We start from the raw sequence: 23,829 nt of genomic DNA, 5'->3' as shown, positions 1-23,829 counted from the left end.
AGGAGTGGAACTCTCCCGAGAACGCTGCCACCGAGAGGAGACGGAACGGCGAGACGAACACTTGCGTGCCGGTTGGCAGTGGGATCATTGCATCGGAGGATCGTGAAAGTTGGCCGCGGCTCGGGCCGGTCTTCATCCAGCAGTGGATTGACCACGGCCCGATGGTGATGAACGGCAGGCTACCAATCCCAGCTCTCCGTCGCAAAAAGAGCGCGGCGGTGAAAGTCAACGAGCATCGTCCGCGACGGACGGCATCGCCGCCGGGGTCGGAGAGGGGCAGTCAGCGGGCGGCGGCACATTACGTGTTCACTCGGTCGCCATGGAGACGCGGATTTGAAGCACGCCGGGCCGATCATCCCGGCGAATAGCGGTGCTGCGGGGCCGCCGGCTCAACGAGCGACCGTTACCCGGCACTCGGGGGGACGGGGGGGGGGGTAAGGGGGTGCACGGAGCAACTCGAAGTGTCACGCAAATCACCGCGAGTGGGCGAGCCCCAAGCAGTCGCGCCAACGCCGGGGCAACCGCCACTTTGTGAAGAGCAGGAGGAGGACGGTGACCACTTTCCTGTGAATAGGGGAAGGCTTAGTGGTGAAATAAAGCTGCCAAAAACAGGCGAGGGTTGGAGTGCTTTTGGAAATCTAAAGTCACAAACGAAAGCATCGTGCAACTCCTCTAAAACCAACGGGATTATACTCAGTGTGCGCGTGACCCCCGGTATGGAATACAAATCACGAACGCGGAGACGGACGGAGAAAGTGGAGCCAAAGCTGAGAAGTGTGCAAAGCGGCGTGGAGAGATGCGTGCTTGGGACGGATGTCGAGACAGGAGGCGGAACACATGGATGAGAGGACACGTCCAAGTTAGAGTCATCGGACACATGAACGCTGCGACCGATACAAGTTCAAGTGAACACCGTTACTTTCCAAAAATAACATGATAGTGCACAGCTTACCAGCACATGGGGATACAACTCGCTGGCTATTTATTAATTTATTTAAAGGTTCCATTTTTATTTATTAAAAAAACAGCTACTTCTCTATGGATTGGTTTACTTCGCAAATAAATGAGGTTTACATGTGATTCAAAAAAATGTTGATAACTCTACCATATTTTTTGTATCGCCCCTGCTGCTGCTGCTGCTGCCACCGCGATGGCGTAGCGGCGGAGTAGCGGCGGCGTAAGCAAGGTCGCAACCTCGACACAGAACCCCCTGGGGCTTCACCCACAGGCCCAGGGTGCCCCTTGCTGGCGCGAGCCACGTCACGCCGGTCTCTGTTGCCAGCGACTCCCTCGCTGCACGTCCAGAGCCCTGCCCCGGGCAACACGCGGCCGTCCGCTTCTCGTGCTTCCTAAGTAGAGGACGGCCAACGCAGACGGCAGCATCGTGGACGCGATAATCTCCCCACTCCACACACCCAATCCACTTAGCCCCGACAAACCCCCTAGTTACTGGCAAATGAACTCAACGTGGACTGTACCGGATGGAGGTTTTTTTTTCCTTCCCAGCGCACGAGCGAGCCCACGCCGTGGGATTCAAGTGAAGAAGAGGAGGAGGAAGAGGAAGAAGAGGAGGAGGAGGAAGAAGAAGAGGAGGAAGAAGAAGCGTTCCCTTGTGGGAACTGCTCCGAGCGTCACGACAGCACAAGGGCTCCGTGAGACGACGCCACGGAACGATCGCCGCAGCCGCTTCCACTGGCCTCTCTCACACAGCGCCCATTTATATTCTGCAAAGGGCAAAGTAGATTGCGCAACCATCCGGTGACATTTATTTACGTTCGTTTTTTTTTCTTTCCCCAGTGGAGCTGGGCAGGGACTCCGTGCAACAGACACAGCACGATGGGTTTTGCGTTTTGGTGAACAGGGTGAAACCATCTACTCGCTGCACTTAGTATACGATTAAAACGACAACAGCAATAATACTACATCACCTATCCCAGGCAGCCCTCACCATCAGCCCTAGACCCTTCTCAAGAGGCTCCTGCGCTCAGATGTTTGCCCAATTCAATTAGCGGGCACTTTGCATGCGGAAGGCGAAAAACCGTGCGTAGGCGGAGATCACAGAGGTACGCACAACCAGGTTCATCAACCCACTTGCTGTACCGCCAGTGTGTTACCACCTGCCAGGCCCAGCGGGTTTGGGGGTTTCACAGATCTGCGTTCCACCAACCCTCGCCTCCAGAGTGCTGGATTAGCCACGTGCGAGCCATCCCACAAATGACCTCCCCCTGCAAGTGGGGTCACGCACGACGGTAATTATGATTGGTCATCGCGAACACGGGCAGAATTAGCGAGGGTCATCAACTCAGCCACTCATTAACTTAGCCACCCAGGAGTCTTCCTGCTCAAACCAGCAGCGTGTGGCAGTGCTCGCACCCGGTGTGAAGATAGTGTACACGTGTGTGTGTGCATGCGCACAGGTCGACTCAGTCTCAAATGAGTACCTGGTGCGGTGTGTAAACATGGCCACGAGGGAGACAAAGGCGGCCGGGGGTGGTGCTGGCCACTCACCCCCTCGTGTGCCGTGTTGGCCTTCATCGGGGCTCGCTAACAGCACTTGCCCCAAACGGCTATACGGGGGTTCGTTGTCTGCGGAAAGTGACAGATGTTTCGTACAGAGGAGAGATGAGAGAGAGCGACGTGGATGAGCGGAACAGGTGAGATCACGTGGGAGAGAATTGCACAAGATGTGTGATTATGTGACAGAGAAGTTAAACAGACGGTGCGAGTTCAGAGATGTTGCAGAGATGTGTAACGGATGGCGTCAAAGTGTGAGCGCAATGAGATGCCGAGTGATATAAGTTTCACGAGAAGCGAGCGTGAGATCTACGAGATGTGATGTTTACGATTTGCGAGACATGATCGCGAGAGATGCGAATAAGCGGACAAGATATCAGAGAAGGCCGCGTGTGCAAGAGAGGCGCCGGAAAAAACTTGCTGTACGAGCACGGGAACAAGAGGCAACGAATCGCACAAACCGACAGCACTCGGCAACAAACCCCCAGCGAACGAGGGGCATGGAGCCACGGAGTCATGCGGGCGCAGGTTCGTTACCTGGACTAGCAGCTCCAACTTGCGGGCGTCCAAGAGATGGATTTGGCAGCGCCGGCCCTCCGCCATCTGTTCGCAAGAAACACGCCACGGATTAGCGACGCGATGACGGGCGAGCGAGCGAGCGTCCTCACGGGAGACGATGCACGGAGCTCCGGGCATGCGGCCCACGGCGCGGCGCCGGGAGACCCACCATTTCCGACTCGTCGGTTGGAAGAGCGACATTTAAATCACGCTCCGAGTTCCAGGTTCCGCGTCCGCCGTTGGTGTTTAGTGCGAAGGCGCCGGAAGCGTGGCCGGGCGAGGGGAGCCGCCTCGTCCCCGCGAGGTCGCACGTGGGCTCGCGGCGCCGCGGGTGTCCATCGCGTCCCCGCTGGGGCCACGGGCACGGAGCAGCGGACCGCGGCGCAGCTCCAGCCACGGCCGTTTAACTTTTTTTATTTTTTTTCTCCCCTTCCCCTTCTCCTCCTCCCAAACACAACACCGAGTTAAGCACCCATTGGTCTGTTCGTCCAAACACAGCTGAGACCGGCAACTGTGCCATTGGCTCGTAGGGTAGGGGGGTCGGGTGGCCGGGTGAGTGTGGGGGGTGATGGTGGGGGGGAGGCTGAGTTGCGTTCGTGTTGAGTTTTCGGTCGTGGTGCTGGCGGTGGCGAGTCTCTGGTGCGGTGTGTAAACATCGTCACTGGGGAAACAAAGGCGGCGGCCGGGCGTGGTGCTGGACACCCACCCCCCTCATCTGCCATGCCGGCCTTCATAGGTGCTCGCCGACAGCATTTGTCCCAACAGCCTGTTAAGGCTCCACGGGAGATTGTCGTCTTTGTCTGGTAGGGTGAAGCAACAGTGCGTGCTTGGTTGGATGTGTCTGCGTGCCCGAGCGCACGCGAATGTTCCGGCGCGTGTACAGCATCCCAGCCAGCCGAGTTCAACTCCTGTCTGTGCACAACGACACGGCAGGCGGCACACCTCCATCTGTTCAGGGCTTCTCCTCGGGGCAAACTAAAGCCCTTAATAATAAACACGCGCAGAGCCGTGCAGGCGACGTGTAAACGTCGGCGCCGGGGAGACAAAGACAGCTGGGCAAGTGACTCTCTGGCCGCGCCGCAGCCTCGCTCGGTGTGCCGGCTCGCAGGATGCGTCCCCCAAGGTGCGTCGGGCGGAGCGGGAGCCGTGCGCTCGTGTGCACGGCTCTAGGCGGGGACGCCCGGCGGCTGGGGAGCTCGCGTACAGGAAACCCGCGGGCGTGCACCCCGAGCAGCAGCAGTGGCAGCAGCGGCAGCAGTTTGCAATTAAAGTCTGGGGCTGAGCTCGCTGCGAATGCCCCCCGCCCCTGCCACCCCCGCTCCTCGTCCGCAAGGCAGCCCCCAAGCCACGGGACGGCTGCTGAAGCTGCTGTCAAACAGCACCGACACTTCGTTTATCTCCTAGACCGTTGCGGTTTGTTTTTCGAACATTTTTGTGGCGTTGCGAGCACGAAAATAAAAATGTGAATATGCACGCGTGCCGTTCATCGTGCCAACACAGCCGCACTGCCACGCTGGCAAAAAGAGGAATCGATGCAGAAGTGTTGACCGGCTTCCTTCACGACTCCATCTGACAACACAAATTGTAAGAATGTTCAATCCAACTCCCCTCCCTCGTCAATCTCTCAGCGCGCTCAGTAGACACCGTTAAACTCCCAACGCTTCGTTCACGTGGAGTTGTAAATCGTGCTTTTGAGAGTGAACGCCATGCTGTTTACAACTTTGAGGGCGATTGGATTTGTTTATTTCTATAAAGTTTTTTTTAAGGGTCCATCATCTTAGAGGTGGCGGCTCAGGGGACTGACAATGTCCACGCCGGAGCACCGCTGAGATCCTCGATTAGCAATGTCGCTGCGAGTCACCCGTGACGGCAACCAGCTCTCGAGCACAGTGCGCAGACCACTGCGCCACCACTCCCCTCATATAAACATGCAAGACAAAGATCCCCCACATAGCCTTAACAGACTGTTGGGTTGGGGAAAGTGCTGCAAGCGAGAACCTATGAAGGCTGGCACGGCACAAGAGGGGATTGGATAGCCAGGAATACGGCTGGACGACTTTGTCTCCCTCGTGGCGATGTTGACGCACCGCACCGGGTACTCATTTGAGGTGGAGCTGACCTAGGGGAGGCCCAGGACCAATTCAGATAATCGTCACTGCTGGCCGTACACGCACGTACACACACAGGTCACACACGCACAGTATATGACAACACACCAACAAACACGCGTTGCCTTCGCATTGCGTGAGGACTAACGGGAGCGTGTTCTGCAGGTGGCTGACATCTAAACAAACATTACACGTGGATCTGCTTTCTTTGCGGATCTCAATGTCAACATTTCAAGCGGATAGCCAACAAGCGCCTGGGAACATGGTACCCAGAGGCTCGGCTGTACTGTAGCTGTCGGCAAACACAACCCCGAGCACCGACAGCAGCTCCCTGGGTGCTCACCGAGTCACGACAACACGAGGGCCACGCACGGCATTTCACGCAACGCCGTGGACTGCCACGGCGCCGCACATTGGCGTCGCTTCCTGCCTCCTGCCAGATCCAAGCATTCTTCTTCCGTGGTCGGCACCTCACCTCCAAGGTTTGTGTCTCACGCGGTCTCGTCACAAAAATTTTACTATAAACTAAACTAATTTTATGTTACCAGGTAATGGCCCACTGAGCTATATAACTCTTTGTCAGAGGCGACATGGCCACAAATAACAGCTCAACGAAGTGGCTTATCACGTGGACATTTCTATCAGCCGAATCCTCTAAACACCGTCCTGGTCAAGTGGCTCCCTTGGTGCCCGGGTGGCACTGCAATACCAGTCTGGGTCACCCGCCATCCTCGCCTCCACCCTGCACGCGTGCCCCATTCATGGCAACGCCTTCCCGATCACATCCACAATGCTCTCCTGCTGTATGACCCCACACTCGTCTATCTCTGTTGATACCAGTTGCGTCACATTTGCTCGAATGCATTCTGATGGTGACCTAACACAAGACGCGCACAATGCAGCTCTTCAGGAACTGCCGATGGGTTTTTGCATAATGTGCAACGGCTGTTTGCTTTTGCCACATTCTCAAAGCTTTCCTCCTGAATTATATTTTGAAGTTCCAAGTTGTTTATTATATCCTGGAATACAATTGAGCATCATCTGCAAGCCAGAAGTTTACTTCCAGCTCTCTAACCCACACGATGACAGAAAAACATCAGTCCAACAACGGCCCTGAGCCAATGGTGTGAATTCCAAAATCCTAAGGCATGGGCTGATCTCGCAAGTACAACCGCTGTTGGCCTGCCACAAAGTGGAACTCATTTTATTGACCCTACAAGCACAGTGGACTGATGTGGTCCCGCTATGGCAATGTTAACGAGCTGTCATTTTCTTCCCTGCTCAACATAAAAAAAACTTCGGCCGGTTTCTCATCTCCATCTGCGTTGTAACGCCAGCGGTGGAAATTCCGCATTGCTATGGCTGGGTCCAATTTTTCACATAACCACTGCGGACTTCCCATAAAGCGATACCCCCCCCCCCCACCCCGATGCTGTGGTCCAAAGCGTAAGCTCAGAAGTCCGTGCCGAGTGCCGTCCCATGCCGGAGGCCTCCGGCGTGGCCCCATTGTTTTAAAAGGCCAGCTCTGCCCTGGGCTGCCACTTACGTCCCAACGCAGGCCACCTGTCCCCCCCCCCCCCGTCTATACACGCAGGCACATCTGTCGGCCACGCTGATAATCGGGAATAGAGTCCAAATGATGTGTTGACACAATCGGCCGTTTTACCACTGTACCATCAATCCCGTGAGATTATCACCGGATTAATAGGGGCGATGGGTTGTGTAAATATGTCTTCAGGTTTGTTTTAGATTTCTGATAAGAATTTAAATTGTCTCCCCCACTCAAACAAGCGCAGATCAGCGGTAATCTACCATAGCAGCCTTGAACCGGGCCATTCCACGTTCTCATGCCAGGATTGGTGCCTACATAGGATGACCACGAGTGGGTGAATTGGCACCATTGGGAAAAGCCAATTAAGTCAGACATCAACGATTTAGTTGCCTTGTTTGTAATGTCTAACTTGTATTGTCTGTCTTGTAAGTTCTATATACTGTAGTTTAGTTTGTCATTCGTTTTCCTAGAAAGAGATACAAACACTTATCATCTTTGTGTGAATTGTACACTTTGAAAACAACGGATTCTTAAGCTGATGAGGCTTTGCATGCAACATTAGTGAAACAGCAGATTTTATTCACTTTGTTGATAAATCATTTAGTCATCAAAACAAATGCATTTGCTTCATTATTTACGATGGCGCTGCTGTGCTTCACTCGACGGGTCTAGCCTGTCAGTAGGGGCGATGCTGCTCTGGGATTTTACTCAATTAAGTCATTTGCGAGTATTTTTTTTCAAAGTTGGACCAAAACACCGGCACGCAATGTCCTCCTCTTTTCCGAATAACACCACAGGATCTTTAACATCCATTCCGCAGCAGATGGCATGTCGTTGTCTGGCAGCCGGGCGCCGGCGAGCGGACGGGACGGCAGAACACCACGCTGGATTCACCACTTGTCGTCCTGTGTTGTAAAGCTGAAAGCTGCGAGAGTCTCGTTGTCCCCCGCACCTCCGATTAGCACGGTTGGCTACGTACGGTGCGAAAGAAGTTCGACATACATTCATAGTGGAGGGAGAGCCATGCGACCTTGCGCCGAGCTGGGAGACGGCTCCGGCTCAGACAGCCGCGCGTCTGTAAACACGCGCGCACGCGCGGTGCAAACACGCCGACTGCATGCAGCTGCCCGAGCCGGTTTGGAGAGTAAATAATCTCCCATGAGGTAACCTATGGGTACTGGCTCTCTGTATTGGGATGAGGGGACCCCGTCCCTGTGTTTGTGACACGGTCGTTGAGCCAGAACCTCCAAGCACCTGGTTTAAAGTCCTACACCCGGATTTTATCACAAGAAGACCGGTGCCTGCGTTACGAGCTCCAGGGTTCAATCCCAGGTCACAGGTGTCCCTATCATGTAGCTATTAGCCAGAGTTAGGTCACGGAACCTGCACCTGTGATGCCCTGGGTTGAAGTCCATTGGCGTGGTAGCTCTTCATCAAGGAGCGTTCTTCCCTCCTGGTCACGCGGCGTCTTTCTCTTGAGGATGATATCCATATCACGGCACTAAACCCGAGTCTGAGTTCCTGAGTTTATATCACATTATGCTTGTGTTTAGGTGATGAACCAGCAACCCGAGTTCAAAGCCTGGGGTCTTTGTCAGGGTAATAGATAATGCCTCAATCAGTGGCCCCCTCCTCCCCTCTGCTCCGCCTCCATCCACGGGCGCTGCTTCCCGCGACGCGGCCGTCACGCGCCCGACGGATCCACGCCACGCTGGAGTCGGAGTTGACTCCCAGCTTCAGTAAACGTCGCGGTGGCGCTCAACTTGACCCGGCTGCCAGCGGCGCAACGCCGCGCCAGTCTCCGCGCCGGGAGGGCGCCGCACGCACCGCCGGCAAAGCGGCACTCCATTCGCCAACACCGCAAGGACGACGAGCCGAGTCGACGCCCGACCGCGACTTCGACTCGTACCGCGGTGGCGGAGAGCCACGAGCCAGGAACCCCCCGGCTATGTCGGGACAGACTCTTCTCTTGCTGGGCAGGGTACGTGACGAAGGCACAGAGAGATTATATTTTTTGGGGGGGGGGGGAGGGTGGCGGAGGTTTGCGTTTGCAACGCGCGCCGAGGCCTCTCGACGACGTCGATTCCCAGCCATGGTGGCGACCCACCCACCCCGCAGGGTCCCACACAGGGCTCGGCAGCATTTACCCATTTCCAGCTCAAAAGTCCTTCTGGCCCTGATTGCGGTGACCACCTCCCCCCCCGGCCAGGCCAACGGCGATACCCTCCAGGGACGGCCGCAGAAGGGCAGCGCGCCAGGCGTGAGCGCGGCGAGGAGGAGGAGGAAGCGGAGGAGGAGGGCGGCTTCGCTATAATGAGTGCCTTTGTTCACGCTTGGAAGTGGCGTGAACGATAAACCCATGCCGCTCCCAACTCCAGGGGATTTGACTTTTTTCTTTGGCACGATGGAAATATTGCACCTTTCATTTCTGTGTTAATACACAGTGGGTTTATAATGAATAGTAGTCGTGGTGGTAGTAATAATAATATGCCATTGTATGATCCGGTCAGATAGAGCCGTGCCTTGAATGCTGGACTCAGGATTCGAAGGTCAAGACCTCAAACTGTAATGTCGGTAGTTTAACTTGACCCATCATTCCAGGGGGGTCATAAACAAGAATATCACTTTGTGGATATTATAGAGTTCTTATCCTCTAGATATATTTAATCGCTGCCATTATAAACGCAAGTTAAATATCTCATATTGCCTCAAGGCTGGCAATGACACATTGTAGAGCTGCAATACATTTGGTAAAAATCACACGCAAATTCAATATTGTGTATTTTTTGTGTAACCATTGGTGACCAGGTTTCATCATCGGCTCACTGCTGAAACGCGGACTCCACAACCAGAATCTCTCAGCCTCGTCCCGCACCTCGCTTCCAATGCTGACCACGGCGCACACGCAACAACAGTGGCACTTGAATCCGGCTCGGACGTCTTTTAGATTGACTTAGCCTGAAACCAGCATCTTGCATCGCGATGTGGTTAACATTGGCACTGCGGGACGCGCAGTGGCCGCCAGGTGCGCGTCGTTCCGGCCGTGCCGCTCGCTCAGACACAACACGCCCGAGCAGCTGGTACCTGGCAAGCCCTTGGCCTTGGTCAAGCGGCAGTGCCTTTTGACCCCTTGCTGCCGAATATTCGCGGTTCGAGCCCAGCACCCGCCCTGGTTAATACTGCCGGTGCATTAACCTGTGCAGTGCAGTGACTTCGGAAGAGCGTTGGGCTGCAAGACTGGCGCGAATACCAGGAGTGTTCAAGATGCTTCCACTCTGGGTTCTCATTTAAGCTGCATTTACAAATGTGGCCAACCCACCAACATCTCAGTGTCATTTGCTCGACACTGGTTTTAACGCCTTAAGTCTGTTGGCCTTCCCCCGCACCTCTGATTAGCATCGTTGGCTAGTTGGTGTGAAAGAAGTTCAACATACATGCTCTGATTAGCATCGTTGGCTAGTTGGTGTGAAAGAAGTTCAACATACATACATGCTCTGATTAGCATCGTTGGCTAGTTGGTGTGAAAGAAGTTCAACATACATGCTCTGATTAGCATCGTTGGCTAGTTGGTGTGAAAGAAGTTCAACATACATACATGCTCTGATTATCATCGTTGGCTAGTTGGTGTGAAAGAAGTTCAACATACATACATGCTCTGATTAGCATCGTTGGCTAGTTGGTGTGAAAGAAGTTCAACATACATGCTCTGATTAGCATCGTTGGCTAGTTGGTGTGAAAGAAGTTCAACATACATACATGCTCTGATTAGCATCGTTGGCTAGTTGGTGTGAAAGAAGTTCAACATACATACATGCTCTGATTAGCATCGTTGGCTAGTCGGTGTGAAAGAAGTTCAACATACATACATGCTCTGATTAGCATCGTTGGCTAGTTGGTGTGAAAGAAGTTCAACATACATGCTCTGATTAGCATCGTTGGCTAGTTGGTGTGAAAGAAGTTCAACATACATACATGCTCTGATTAGCATCGTTGGCTAGTTGGTGTGAAAGAAGTTCAACATACATGCTCTGATTAGCATCGTTGGCTAGTTGGTGTGAAAGAAGTTCAACATACATACATGCTCTGATTAGCATCGTTGGCTAGTTGGTGTGAAAGAAGTTCAACATACATACATGCTCTGATTAGCATCGTTGGCTAGTTGGTGTGAAAGAAGTTCAACATACATACATGCTCTGATTATCATCGTTGGCTAGTTGGTGTGAAAGAAGTTCAACATACATACATGCTCTGATTAGCATCGTTGGCTAGTTGGTGTGAAAGAAGTTCAACATACATGCTCTGATTAGCATCGTTGGCTAGTTGGTGTGAAAGAAGTTCAACATACATACATGCTCTGATTAGCATCGTTGGCTAGTTGGTGTGAAAGAAGTTCAACATACATACATGCTCTGATTAGCATCGTTGGCTAGTCGGTGTGAAAGAAGTTCAACATACATACATGCTCTGATTAGCATCGTTGGCTAGTTGGTGTGAAAGAAGTTCAACATACATGCTCTGATTAGCATCGTTGGCTAGTTGGTGTGAAAGAAGTTCAACATACATACATGCTCTGATTAGCATCGTTGGCTAGTTGGTGTGAAAGAAGTTCAACATACATGCTCTGATTAGCATCGTTGGCTAGTTGGTGTGAAAGAAGTTCAACATACATACATGCTCTGATTAGCATCGTTGGCTAGTTGGTGTGAAAGAAGTTCAACATACATACATGCTCTGATTAGCATCGTTGGCTAGTTGGTGTGAAAGAAGTTCAACATACATACATGCTCTGATTATCATCGTTGGCTAGTTGGTGTGAAAGAAGTTCAACATACATACATGCTCTGATTAGCATCGTTGGCTAGTTGGTGTGAAAGAAGTTCAACATACATACATGCTCTGATTAGCATCGTTGGCTAGTTGGTGTGAAAGAAGTTCAACATACATGCTCTGATTAGCATCGTTGGCTAGTTGGTGTGAAAGAAGTTCAACATACATGCTCTGATTATCATCGTTGGCTAGTTGGTGTGAAAGAAGTTCAACATACATACATGCTCTGATTATCATCGTTGGCTAGTCGGTGTGAAAGAAGTTCAACATACATACATGCTCTGATTATCATCGTTGGCTAGTCGGTGTGAAAGAAGTTCAACATACATGCTCTGATTATCATCGTTGGCTAGTCGGTGTGAAAGAAGTTCAACATACATGCATGCTCGTACAGGTAAACCCATACAAGGTGACGTGTTCGTGTGGGCAGTGGTAGTATGGCGGCTAGCACGCAGCGCTAAGAACCCGGCGAATCGAGTACGATTCCCCGCTCACAGCCAACATCAGTGACGAATATATGAATACATGGGCCTTCCCGAGGTAGAAACAGCAGACGCAGCCTTATACGAGTATGTATGTTGAACTTATTTCGCACCGTACCAAGCCAACCATGCTAATCGGAGGTTCGGTGTGTAAACATGAGCCATGGGAAGTGGTCGGGCGTGGTGCTAGCAACACCCACCCCCCTCGTGTGCCTTGCCGGCCTTCATCGCTGCTCGTGAACGGCACTTGCCCCAACAATGTGTTGAGGTTCTGGGGAGGGCGGGGGGGGGATCATTGTCTCTGTATACAATCCGTATTATTATAATCGTGTGTTTATAATAAACGGTTGTGGTGTCTCACTGTGAGATAAACGACATTGTGTGCCGTGGCCTCGTGTCATCTGTGAGGCTGTGCTCAAGTGATAGTATCCAGACACGACCACAGGAGAGAGCCGGGGTATGGGGGGGGGCTGTGAGATACAGAGTGGGGAGTGGGGGGCCAGTCAGCTGCAGTGCCCGAGGATCGCGCGGACTTTAATAACAGAGCTCGCAATAAAACGCACGTGCATGAGGCAGACCGTGAATTGTGCACGCACGCGCACACACACGCAGCTAAGCGTAAATGCAGAATAAATAAAACCTTCAACCAATGCAGAATAAATAAAACCTTCAACCGGGAACAGGCACACAACTGATCGTAAACTTCTACGCAGGCACACTCACGGACACGCACACGCACAGACACTCACGCACAGACACACTCACGCACAGACACCACAAACACAGACACTCACCAAAAACACACGTATAAACACGAACGTACGCACACACTCACACAATCACACGCATGTACCCACAGAGACTGCTGACGGACTGTTGGTGCAAGTGCTGTTAGCGAACACCTATTAAGGCTGGCATGGCACACGAGGGGGTGGGTGGCCAGCATCACGTGCGGCCACCTTGTGTCCCCAATGCTGATGTTTACACACCGCAAAAGATATTCAATTAAAGCAGAGTAAAATTGGTGGCATTCTTCATTTCACCCAGAACCCTTTGACACTGCAAGTCTCCAGTTGAAAGAAGACCCAGGACCGGTTCAGATACCACCTGTAAATGAGGTTAACCATGACTGGGTGTCAACCTTCTGTTGAACCTTAAAAGGTAGTACAGCAAGTAAGCCATGAACACATGAACACCAATTTCCGAGGTATCTTCTTGTACAACTGGCTCTTCTCCAGTCACTCCAGTTTCTACTCAGATACAATAAAAACACACTTGCTAAATAGGAAATGGCCAAACATCCAAATTCAGCAGAATCATAAAAGACTCAGGGGAGGCTTTTAATGGGTAAATAAATAACAGTAGTATGAAATACTGTAAAGAAGCTTGTTGCCTCCGAATACAGGAATGAATGCAATGCATTCCACTGCAGGATACGGTGAACAACTTTACAAGTTCAGATGAGGACATCACAAGAATGTATTGGTCGATGCAAACAGGACAAAGTGGTAGCTTTAGGTGGAACACGTGCAGGGTGGAGGAGCCCAGGTCACCGAGGTGGCCGTTGGGGTGGCACCCTCAGCGTGGTGACCGAGGGGAAGGCCTACAGCCGGTGGTGGCAAGACTGTGAGAGTGGTCCCCAAGTGGTTGTGTGTGTGTGCACGTTGAACTCCTTTCGCACCGTGCGTAGACGACCGTGCTAATCGGAGGTGCTGGGGAAGGACAACAAACTAAGCACAAAAAGCACTTTTAAAGAAATCAGTTTTCAGTCGAGATTTAAAACTGCATAGCTCCAGTCACCATTGGAACGGCCGAGGCATCTTGCACAGCACTGGTATTGTAGCATCAATACGTCGGCCGTAATGACCTCCTGAACTCGCCGTAACGTTGTAAGCGTTGGCCGGACTGACTGATCAGCAGCCACTTGAACCAGCCATGCCCAATGCCCAGTCGGACCGGCTCCAGGCACAGCACTGGGCCATTGTGATTCGCTTCCTGGGCCGATCGTTACGCACCACGGCGGCTCGTGCCGATGGCAACGCTGCCGCTTCAAACCATGTCAGATTAACAGGGATGTGGGTTCACACACTTTCACATTCAATCCAAACACAGTATTTGGGGCAAGCGCTGTTAGCGAGCTCCTGTTAATGCTGGCACAGCACACGAGGGGGTGGGTGGCCAGCGTCACGCCGGCTGCCCCCGTCTTCCCAGTGCCGATGTTTACACACTTCACCGGGTACTCATCTGAACCAAGGACCGGTTCAGATGTTCGCCACTCTTATCGCGAGCAGGAATCGAACTCGGGTCACGGGGTTCGTAGCCAAGAGCGCTAATCACTGCACCAGCGCTCCCCGTACACAAGCAACACACGCACGGGTATGGACTGCTATACCTGGCCTTCTTAGAACTGATAGAAATATATTTCAAAAACAATTGTATAATGAACCCCTCTGGCTTCAGTGTATTGGGACACTGCTTTGGAAAGGCCAATGCTGCAACGCCAGCCGCATTGCGCAAAAGCAATGATAAACACACCTGCGCATGCCATCAAGCTCTAGTGCAGTGTAAATTCTGCACCGAGCCACAGTTGGCAAGAAACAGAGACATTTTGGCAAATGTCCCCTTCACTCATTCACCCCGTTATTTCAATTTACTGCTCTGTGTTGCAAAACAAATGGCTCAGGAGTGATCATCCAGCAAGGCAAGCGAGCGGACACGTTCACGCTCGCGCCGGGGAGAACTTCAACGTTTACCTCTCACGACGTCGGCATCTCGCTTGCTCCGACGAGTGGTGGAAATTCTACATTATAATGCCAGGGGCCAGCCTCTCCCAGAGGAAAAACCACCGTTGACCATCCCAAAAGTGGCACTCGATTCGCACGTTAACGTCGGCACACATTGCTCGTGGTGCAACGGTCAGCGCGCTGGACTTGCAATCCGGAGATCGCCGGTTCGATCTGCGGGCACGGCAGTTGAATCCGAGTGTTACACTTTTTAAAACGGCGTCTTGAAGCTCACCTGCTTTTAGAGGCTTTCTCCACAACTTGAGATCTATGGAAAGCACTTTGAGGCCTCGTGCTAATTGCATAAAACCGAGGGTGTTATTATTATTATCATGGCCAACGATGCAAGTTTCTTAGACGCCCTCCCCCGTCTCTATCCACCCTGCAGTAGAACCGGGCACACAACCGCAGTTCGGCAGGTCGCGTGCGGTGGGGTAAAGTGTGGGTACTCCCACCTCTTACAAAATATCAGGCCAGCGTGGAAGAGTAGGCCAAATACCCTCTCGAGAGGGGCTCCCCTAGAGCTCCCTCTAGTGGAGGTCTACCCGCCAGCGGTGGCGTGAGCGAGCCATTGCAGGCTGCGCCTTTACTTTTACGTGTACACGAGTACGCGTCCGTGTCTGTTTGGCTGGCTAGGCCCCCACCTGCCCTCTCTTCTTGCCTGAATCTCCCCCCCCCCCCCCCAATGGTTTCACAATTCCGATCCCATTAGGAATCATATGTAATTCTAAGAATGGATTTGCGATTCCAGGTAAGGTATCATTAGAATAGCCCAGCGCCAGCGCCGACCCGGTGCTCCGACAGAGTCATTACGAACCCTTGGAGCAACCCGGCCACATCAGAACATAACTCTCCAATTGCACTGCCTCCCACAATTATTGCTGTACATAACTACATTTCCCTCAAATGAACCCACACATTCCAAAGTAGTATAGGGTTTGAGGCAGAGATTCAATTACTGTGGGTGCCATGAAAGTCCAAACCACGTTACGTTAATTCGAACGACTTTCTGGGAAGCCTGAAGCGGTTGTGTTACGGATGAGAACTGGACACCCCCCCCCCCCCTGGCCCATCATGGGATTGTGGAACTTCTCCCACTTGGCTTGTGACTGCGAGATTAGCAGCGGCCCGTCCTCACCCGGCACACCAACTGCTCTTTCACGGAAGTCGCAACCCAACCACCAAGAGAATATGGTCGCTCCGAGGCTGTGCGCCCCCACACGCAGATCAAGGGCAGGCACGCCGCAGAGCCCCCCAACCCCCACGTGACATCGCTCCACTGCCAAAGCTCTGATGGGTCGCATCTTCCTTTAGCAAGTGGTCATCTTATGGTGAGCCTGGCCTACACCAAAGGAATGTGAAATTTCCAACCATTGAGTCAGATCCATGAACCATAGAAGCAAAGATAAAACCAAAGATCTATACCCGTGTAGCCTTAGCAGACTGTTTGGGGCAAGTGCTGATCGCGAGCAGCACCTAAGAAGGCTGGCACGTTACACGAGGGGGTAGGTCGCCTTTGTCTCCCCAGTGCTGATGTTTTACACAATGCACCAGGTACTAATTGAAGGCTGAGTCGACCTAAGGGAGCCCCAGACCCGATTCAGATATTCGTCAGCAATGTTGGCCGTAAGCAGGAATCGAACTCGGCTCACCTGTTTGTAAGTGCAGCGCACTGACACTGCGCCACCGCTCCACCCACGCTGACGAGGATGAGCACTCCCCCACGCGCGTTAGAGCAGGGCCACACTTTGACTTCCAGCGATCCAAAGCATTATTTAACGTAACGTGTGCAACCTCGCGTTGTTGGCAACTTCCCGCCATAACTAAAGCGCGTCGTTTAGCGAGCGCACGTCATCTATTTTTGTTTTACCGTCGCCGCATTGTGGGCAACGTCGAGTGGAAAGATCAACACAAGGGCCTGGCCAACTCGGCAGAGGGGTGGGGGACAGAAAGCTATCCCACCGATGCCAAGGCTTCGTGTTCACCAGCTAACGGGCATCTTGCTCCAGCACAAAGCCAACACGGCCGAGCGAGTCCATGTGGTTAGAGCACCGGCCAACGAGACTCTCCGCACCGAGCAAGTGGTTCAACTCCCCGCTTCAGATTCTCAATTTCTGCACGGAATTAGCAAAGCACACAGACTGCTGCAGAGCGGACAGCAAACAGCCCATGGCGTATTGAGCGTGCACACAAATGAGCCATTTGTGCAACTGTGGTTCTGAGTGGATGTGGCAGGAATGCGAAGTTCCTGTGGAAGGGGTCAGCATATCCAGCGCATAGGTGTCGATGACTCAAATGGAGTGTTAGAAATTCCACATTCCCATGGCAGGGGGTATGGGCAGGGGACGGCTGCCAGCAATAGCTCTGCGTTGATGGTCGCTATGGGAACAACCTCATAGGAACCCTTCAGACGAAGAAGCGACTCGCAAGAGCAGGAGCGCATCGCTGACTGACGCACAACGTGTGGCTTCGACAAACCCAATGCGTTGTTTCATTTTGCCAGGCCAGAGGAATTCAGGAAGGCCTGGGTCGTGACCTTATAAACAGAGCTGCATCAAAGAGTTAGGCGCAGAGTGGACGGCGCTCGCTGAAGAGCGGGGCCCGGCGAGGAAGCGTCTCTCCCATCGAGCCAATCAGGGGCCGTCTATACGGCCACCGTAAAAACTTTGACATTTAATTTCCAAGACAGTCCAAGTAATTTTGCCAAACCGGGATTTGCGTGAGCCTCACCAAGTGTGGGTCTTGCCTACCGAGCCAGCCTACGCGGAGCTAATGACTCGGTTTTAGACAGAGCTGACGGCTAGTTGATCATCAGCAGCAGCAGTCAATTTACTGCTGGATGAAGACCTGACCAAGTCACCGCCATCTCTCACAATCTTGGCATGTGAAATTACACCCAACGGCTGCACACGAGCGCCGATTTAATCACTCCATCTCCTCGGTAGCTCTCGTCTCAGATGCCTTCGGCTCCTCCGCGATGATAATTATTGAACATCCGCACCATCACCGCTTCTAGCGGAGGGTGCTCTACACGAGGCATCAACTACTGAAGAGTGCAGCCTGCCGTAGAGACGCCGGAGAGCGGGGCAGGACCCTCCTGCAAAAGAGTCTCCAGACTCAGCGAGGCTTTCCTGGGTAAACAAGCATAACGATTGGTAATAATAATATAATCATCATCATCATCATAGTAAATGTCTTTCACAGAGTAGGGGGCATGACGTGACTGTGTCATTTACTTTCGCCCCGTAGGTAGACGATGCAGATACAGCCTCTCGTTGTTCTCATTATGCCACAGGAGAGCCCTGCCCAGTTTCCCCAGTATTTTGTAATGTGCGGGTAATTTTTCGACCGTGGCACATTTTGACCCAAGTTGTTCACGCCGTGCCTTCCAATAGACAACACAATTCAGCGGCTTAACAAAACACTTGCACTTACGTCATTCCTTTACCAAGGAAACGTTCATCTGCTTCAGGATACATCTTTAACAATTAGCTGATAAATTATCTGCCAGTTTTGTAATTTAAAATAATTTAAAATAAATTTTCATCGCAACTTGCAAACGCTTACAAAACACATTTTAGGATTGTAAAACATAACTGTTTGGAAAAGCTGGACTCAAAGCGTTGCTCAAATGAGTAAAGTATTCAATTGGCGGTCATCTTGCTGTTCCTGAAGCAGTGGTCCGGAGCCAGTCGAACCACAGCCTGGCCGCTGCCGACTTCCCAGATAAGTTGGTACAATTTTATTGCACCTGGAGGGACGATGATAAGACTAGAACTCACGTGAAGGATATGAACCTGCGGCTTCGCGAATGACAGTTCTCGGAACCACAGAAACCACCCAGCCGCATTACAACGGCAGCAACGACACCGGCAAGTTGGGTTCGATGTTCTAAAGATGTTTGGCGTCGATCGATCGCTTTGCTTTCAAACTCAAACTCAGGGCGGTTCGCATCCGGCCCAGTGACCCCCGCACTCCACCGGGAAAAATACGCAGAGCAACTGTACATACCGACAGGGCGGGCCACACAACATACACACACACATACCACCCGGTAATTATTACACACTGCTGCTGATGTTTAAACATTGAGTTTACATTGCGAATTTCAATCGGTAATCAGTGGCGATCCTCTGGATGTATACGCCTCCCTCCATAGAAACGTGGAAAGTTCAACAATGGCGAGTGCCGCCCCATCACGCGTCTGAGCACGGAGACACTTGAGCTTTTTGAACGCTGTGCACTGTACATCTGTGCGTACACACGCATAGCTGTGTTTAGGTGGGTACGTGTTCACCTGTACACAAGTGAACGCGTGCGTGCGTTTGTATGTGTCTGCGTGTGTAATCCGGCCCAGGTGGTGCTCCGGTAGAGTGCACAACTCGTAGTTGTAACATCACTGTGTGTCAAATCTGGGTCAGGATCACCCAGCCCATCACCTTTCTGGCATAGATAAAACGTGCACCACTTTGTGGGGAGTCAACGGTGGTTTGTCCTGGAGGGAGCATTGGGCCCTCACCGTGGAAACGTGGTATTCCCAGCGCGGGCGCGAGGTCGCCGACAGACACAATCGTCGATTTGGATTTTTGAGATTGTGAATTGCGGCGAGCATTCGCCTTTTGCCGTTCCCAATATTTGACGCTGCCGCCTGGCTCTGTGCCACGTAGTTTTGGCATTTCCCAAATCGCTCCCGCATATTTAGTCAGAACGTAATGTTTAAACTTCACGGCCAACGGCATTTCTATGTTTTTACAAACCGCAAGTAACAGCCGCAGGCTTCCATTAACCAGTGAACAAGTTGTGGTCAAAGTGTAAATAATGCCCCTGTTGGAGCGCTTGACCCAACACTGCTAAAAGCCTTTGTTCGAATCCCAGCCTCACACAATTAAGTTAATCCAACAGTTCGGTAAAATTAGTTCTAATTTGTGCAGAATTCTGGATACTTTCAAAAGCAAAAACTAATTTAGTGGCTACATTGGCAGAAGTGCCAAGAAGAGGAAAACTTTGAGCCGCGAGTGATGAGTGCGGACGGCGGAGGGAGGTTTCAGGTTTCAAGCCCCTGGGGAATGGCAGGAGACCTCGGACCCAGGATGGGCGAGGGGCACGTCGAGGGGAGTTGGGGCGTGAAGAGAGGCGAGAGGCAGGTACAAGCGATGCCACGGAGGAGGTTGAAGAGGACGAGGGTAATCTTGTAGTCGATCTCAGAGCGGATTGGGAGACAGGGGAGCGATCTGAGGTCCGAGTGACACGGCCGCTTTCTGTTACAAAACCCAACGTCAACGGCAGAGGTGGTAAAGTTTGCGGTCTTGCGCTGCTTTTAAATCCTTCCAAGCACGGATGGTGCGGACAACAATTGCTTGAGTAGAATTTCCTGTTGAACGCACCGTGATGTAATCTCAATGATGTCATTGCGATCTATACCGTGGAGATTTACAAAAGATGTTTGCAGTTGGAGGTTCAACGGTCACAGAACTCAACCGGGACGGTTAAGGTCAATGGTTCAAATGCAGGTTCGGCTCACCGCAAACTGAACTGTGTGTGCTGGAACGGCTCAGCCCAGTCACCGATGGCACCGGACAAAAACACTAAAGTTTACTGCGTATTTACTCAACAGGTTACTGCAGAAAGAGGCTTAAAGACATTGCATCGATGTGAACATAAAGGAAAGGTTGCAATGGTTGGAACTCATGTGCAGGATAAAGGAGGACGGTTACCGAGACAAACATTGGAGTGGCACCCAGAGATCAGCAGCGAAGAGGAAGGCTGAAAGCCAGAGAGGAACACCGTGGGATCCGATTCTACGAGTCCGGTGTTGTGCGACAGCTATGGGATCTGACGGAAGGAAGGGATGACAGACGAGGCGTGGTGGCATCCATGGCATTGGCCGGATGACCTCTTGACCTCGATGCACTGAGGAGCTGGCAGATTCAAGCTTCGAATCTGTCAGGTAACACAGATCGCGGAACGGTTTCTTGAACGAATCCAGTGTGCATTGCATCATTAATTGGGAGCATTTTTAAAAGAACTTTCAATCTTGGAATTTGGCACATTCCGTGAGACAGAGTTGTAACGAGAGCTCCGATTGAGACGCAAAAAAATCACAACAGCAAAGGCACCCCCCCCCCGACCACGGTATGCAACGATAAACACGCAACGGAAGCGCAGACTTAAAATACCAGAAAGAAAATAACCTCCAAGAAAGTCGCAGCGTGGAAAAATAATTACGTACCAACGACCCAACGCCACTTATCAGCTCGGCGATCTAACCCGCCGCTGGAACGTGACTGCATGCGTGTCTCGGGAAGCTCGCGATGATGGCCACGTTGGAGCACTGAGCGAGGACCGCTGGCACCCGAGCTTCAAATCCACGCTGCAGCCCCGCCGACTCGATTTGTCTGCGTCCACCTGGCCGTCAAGAACCACGCAAAAAAAATACCCATCCTGCCTGCAAGGGGCAGTGGAGCAAGCAGATACCTGACAGACGACCTGTGTGCAATGTAAGCGCTTCCCCCCATATGCGAGGGCTTACTCGCATTCAAAACAAATTAAAAAAGCAAACATGTCCAAACGTTTCCATGCACCAGCCTCCCGTAAAACAACGAGGCAGAAGCTGGATATGAGCACACGTCTTAGCGGCAAGGACAGCTGTGCTTATATCCACAGTGTGCTTGTATCAGAAGTTGACCTTTGCCTTCCACCACCAGGAGGCAAGTTTCAAGTGTATTTCCTGTAACCAGGTGAGAACTCAAGAGACCAGGAGAGAGACTTTGCAAGAGCGATCTGGGTCGTGAGTCTCCCAGTAAAGGCGATGATTGCTGCTGTGTGAATAATCTCAGTGGGGGAAGCTTGAATTTGGCTAATTTGGACCCTGACACTGGCACACAAATGGCCTAAGAACAACCACTGTTTACTTCTGACAAAGTGGTACTCGTTCTATCCTACGCCAGAGAGATGATGGGTTGAGTCCACCGCTAGCCCTGAAATGAACTCGCAACCTTCCGCGAGTTGGGCATACGACCAACAGCTCCGTGGGGCTGGCTAATAGTCGTCGTTAACACAGCAATACAAACGGACCATGATCAGTAACTTGTATCTTAATTGCCTTCAGGCTTGGACTTAGCTGGGTGTGTCTGGGGGTAGCCGCTATAGGTTCACACCCTGCATGGGAGATTGTCTGATTTGTTCTGCTGGGGCCTGTTAGAACAGGCTGCGCCCCAAGGAGACCGGTCCACAACGCCCTGCGCCTCTTTGTTCTTCATCGTTTGCGTAATTTTGTTGAAAAAATACGACGAGTTCACGAGACCGCGGAAGCAGAAGAGTGGCCGCTAACAGAGAGCCCCCCGTGCGAGGGAGCGAAGTCCGGGAATGCAGGGAGCGACTCTCCCAAGCGCCGGAAACCGCCTCATGCCGGCACCTCCATTCCTGAGACGGCACGGCTCATTACGGCTAGGATACGGCGCGGTGCTGCCGCCGCGCATGCCGCTGACAAAGCGCCGCGCATTTCTTGCGCGGCGCTTTCAAAAATATCCCGAGAGAGAGAACGATGCGAGGGGCTCCCTCCGACTCACGCCCACCAACCTCGACGAGGGGTCGCACGGCACCCGCCGCCGAGGCGGTCTGCACGGAGACGGCGGTTCGATTCCCGCTTCAGCCGCTCGGTATTTTTCAGACATTTAGTAAGAGTGGTTGAACTATGAAGAGACTGGCCTCCACCGTCAGCATGAGGAATGTCCAGAATCACTATCGGAATATTTATTTATACTGCAGGAATCTGATGAGCCATTAAGCTCTTTTTCAGAACGTTACAACAACAATACAAAATAAAACACGATAGGAGTGCAAAGTATAGAGATGGTAAATAAATCACCTAATTTTTTTTTTTATCTTACCAGGTAAAGCCCCATGAGCTATCAACTTATTTTTCAGAAGCGACCTGCCCGGCTGTGGCCGGTGGTGGTGGCACCCCCTTCGACCTTCGCTGCAAAGCTCAAAACCCGCAGACGCACAGACGCACACACAAGTCAAGCGTGCACACACACGAGGCCTAAATTACTCGCTCTGGAAACGGGGTTTGTATTCTCGTTACAAAGCACGCGCTGGGAACTTCTCCCACCACACACCGCTGTCGTGTGTGAGAGCGGGAAGCGAGCGGGAAGCGAGCCGGGATGTTTGTCTTGGCAGAGCCGAGCACCCAAACACGCGGGGGCATTCCTCCTTTTAATCGACTGCTGCTGTGGTATTTCTTACCGTTCCCGTATATATACACGTACAAAGACAAAGGTCCCCCGTATAGCCTCGACTGGCTCTCGGGGCAAGTGTTGTCAGCGAGCACCTACGAAGGCTGGCACCGCACATGAGGGGGTGAGTAGAGAGCACCACGCACGGCCGCCTTAGTCTCCCCAGTGGCGGTGTTTTACACTCTGCATCAGCTACACCAGGTACACAATGCACACACAGTAAGAGCATGGAGTTGTGCCCATCTCCGTCGATGACATTGCACCAGGAATGGAAATACCACATTCCTATGGTGACTGCCCATGTTCCGCACGTTAACGTCTACACAGCCCTGTCCATCCACTGCTGGACAAGGGCCACCCCCTCCGCCGCTGTGTGAATCACGGGGGGAGGGGGTTATTTAACGTTACTTCACCACGCTGGCCAGCGAGGAAGGTGGAGTGCATAGACGTTGGAGCATGGAACTAACCAAGACTTTGCTGCCCTGTCCTTTGCTACCAACAGCTGGAGCCAGCTGGAGCCAGCCGGAGCACCTGCTGTACACACGGGGGAGTCGTCCATCCAAGTTGGGCTCACCAACCTCTCGCCCACTGCGCCCGCTCACCAACCTCTCGCCCACTGCGCCCACTCACCAACCTCTCGCCCACTGCGCCCGCTCACCAACCTCTCACCCACTGCGCCCGCTCACCAACCTCTCGCCCACTGCGCCCGCTCACCAACCTCTCGCCCACTGCGCCCGCTCACCAACCTCTCACCCACTGCGCCCCCTC

The 23,829-nt window shown here is 52.4% G+C and overlaps 1 protein-coding gene and 1 long non-coding RNA gene across 9 annotated transcripts in view; one reads left to right on the top strand and one right to left on the bottom strand.

The window, feature by feature from the left end:
* The window catches only part of LOC116949426 (FERM domain-containing protein 4B-like), a 138,172-nt gene that overhangs the window by 87,597 nt on the left and 26,746 nt on the right, over positions 1–23,829 (bottom strand). For 6 of the 7 annotated variants that reach the window (XM_076071995.1, XM_076071994.1, XM_032966759.2 and 3 more), the window contains exon 2: positions 3,052–3,117. In XM_076071995.1, coding sequence (XP_075928110.1) covers positions 3,052–3,117 — 66 coding nt within the window. Of the gene's footprint in view, positions 1–3,051; positions 3,118–3,241; positions 3,564–23,829 lie in introns of those variants that run through there. The other variant, XM_032966758.2, reaches the window with a different exon arrangement.
* LOC142930068 (uncharacterized) lies at positions 3,660–12,493 on the top strand. Of its 2 annotated transcripts, none has more exons than XR_012946021.1 (3): positions 3,660–3,875; positions 5,346–8,713; positions 9,541–12,493. It is a non-coding gene; the product is annotated as an uncharacterized LOC142930068 (long non-coding RNA). The 2 variants fall into 2 exon arrangements; XR_012946022.1 differs by having other exon boundaries at positions 3,660–4,195.

The sequence above is a fragment of the Petromyzon marinus genome, chromosome 36 (assembly GCF_048934315.1).
Source record: "Petromyzon marinus isolate PM22_M1 ecotype Great Lakes invasive population chromosome 36, UKy_Petmar_22M1.pri1.0, whole genome shotgun sequence".
NCBI classification, from domain to species: domain Eukaryota; kingdom Metazoa; phylum Chordata; class Hyperoartia; order Petromyzontiformes; family Petromyzontidae; genus Petromyzon; species Petromyzon marinus.
The sequence above is the reverse complement of the archived record's forward strand: the minus strand, read 5'-3'. Positions and strand labels throughout refer to the sequence as shown.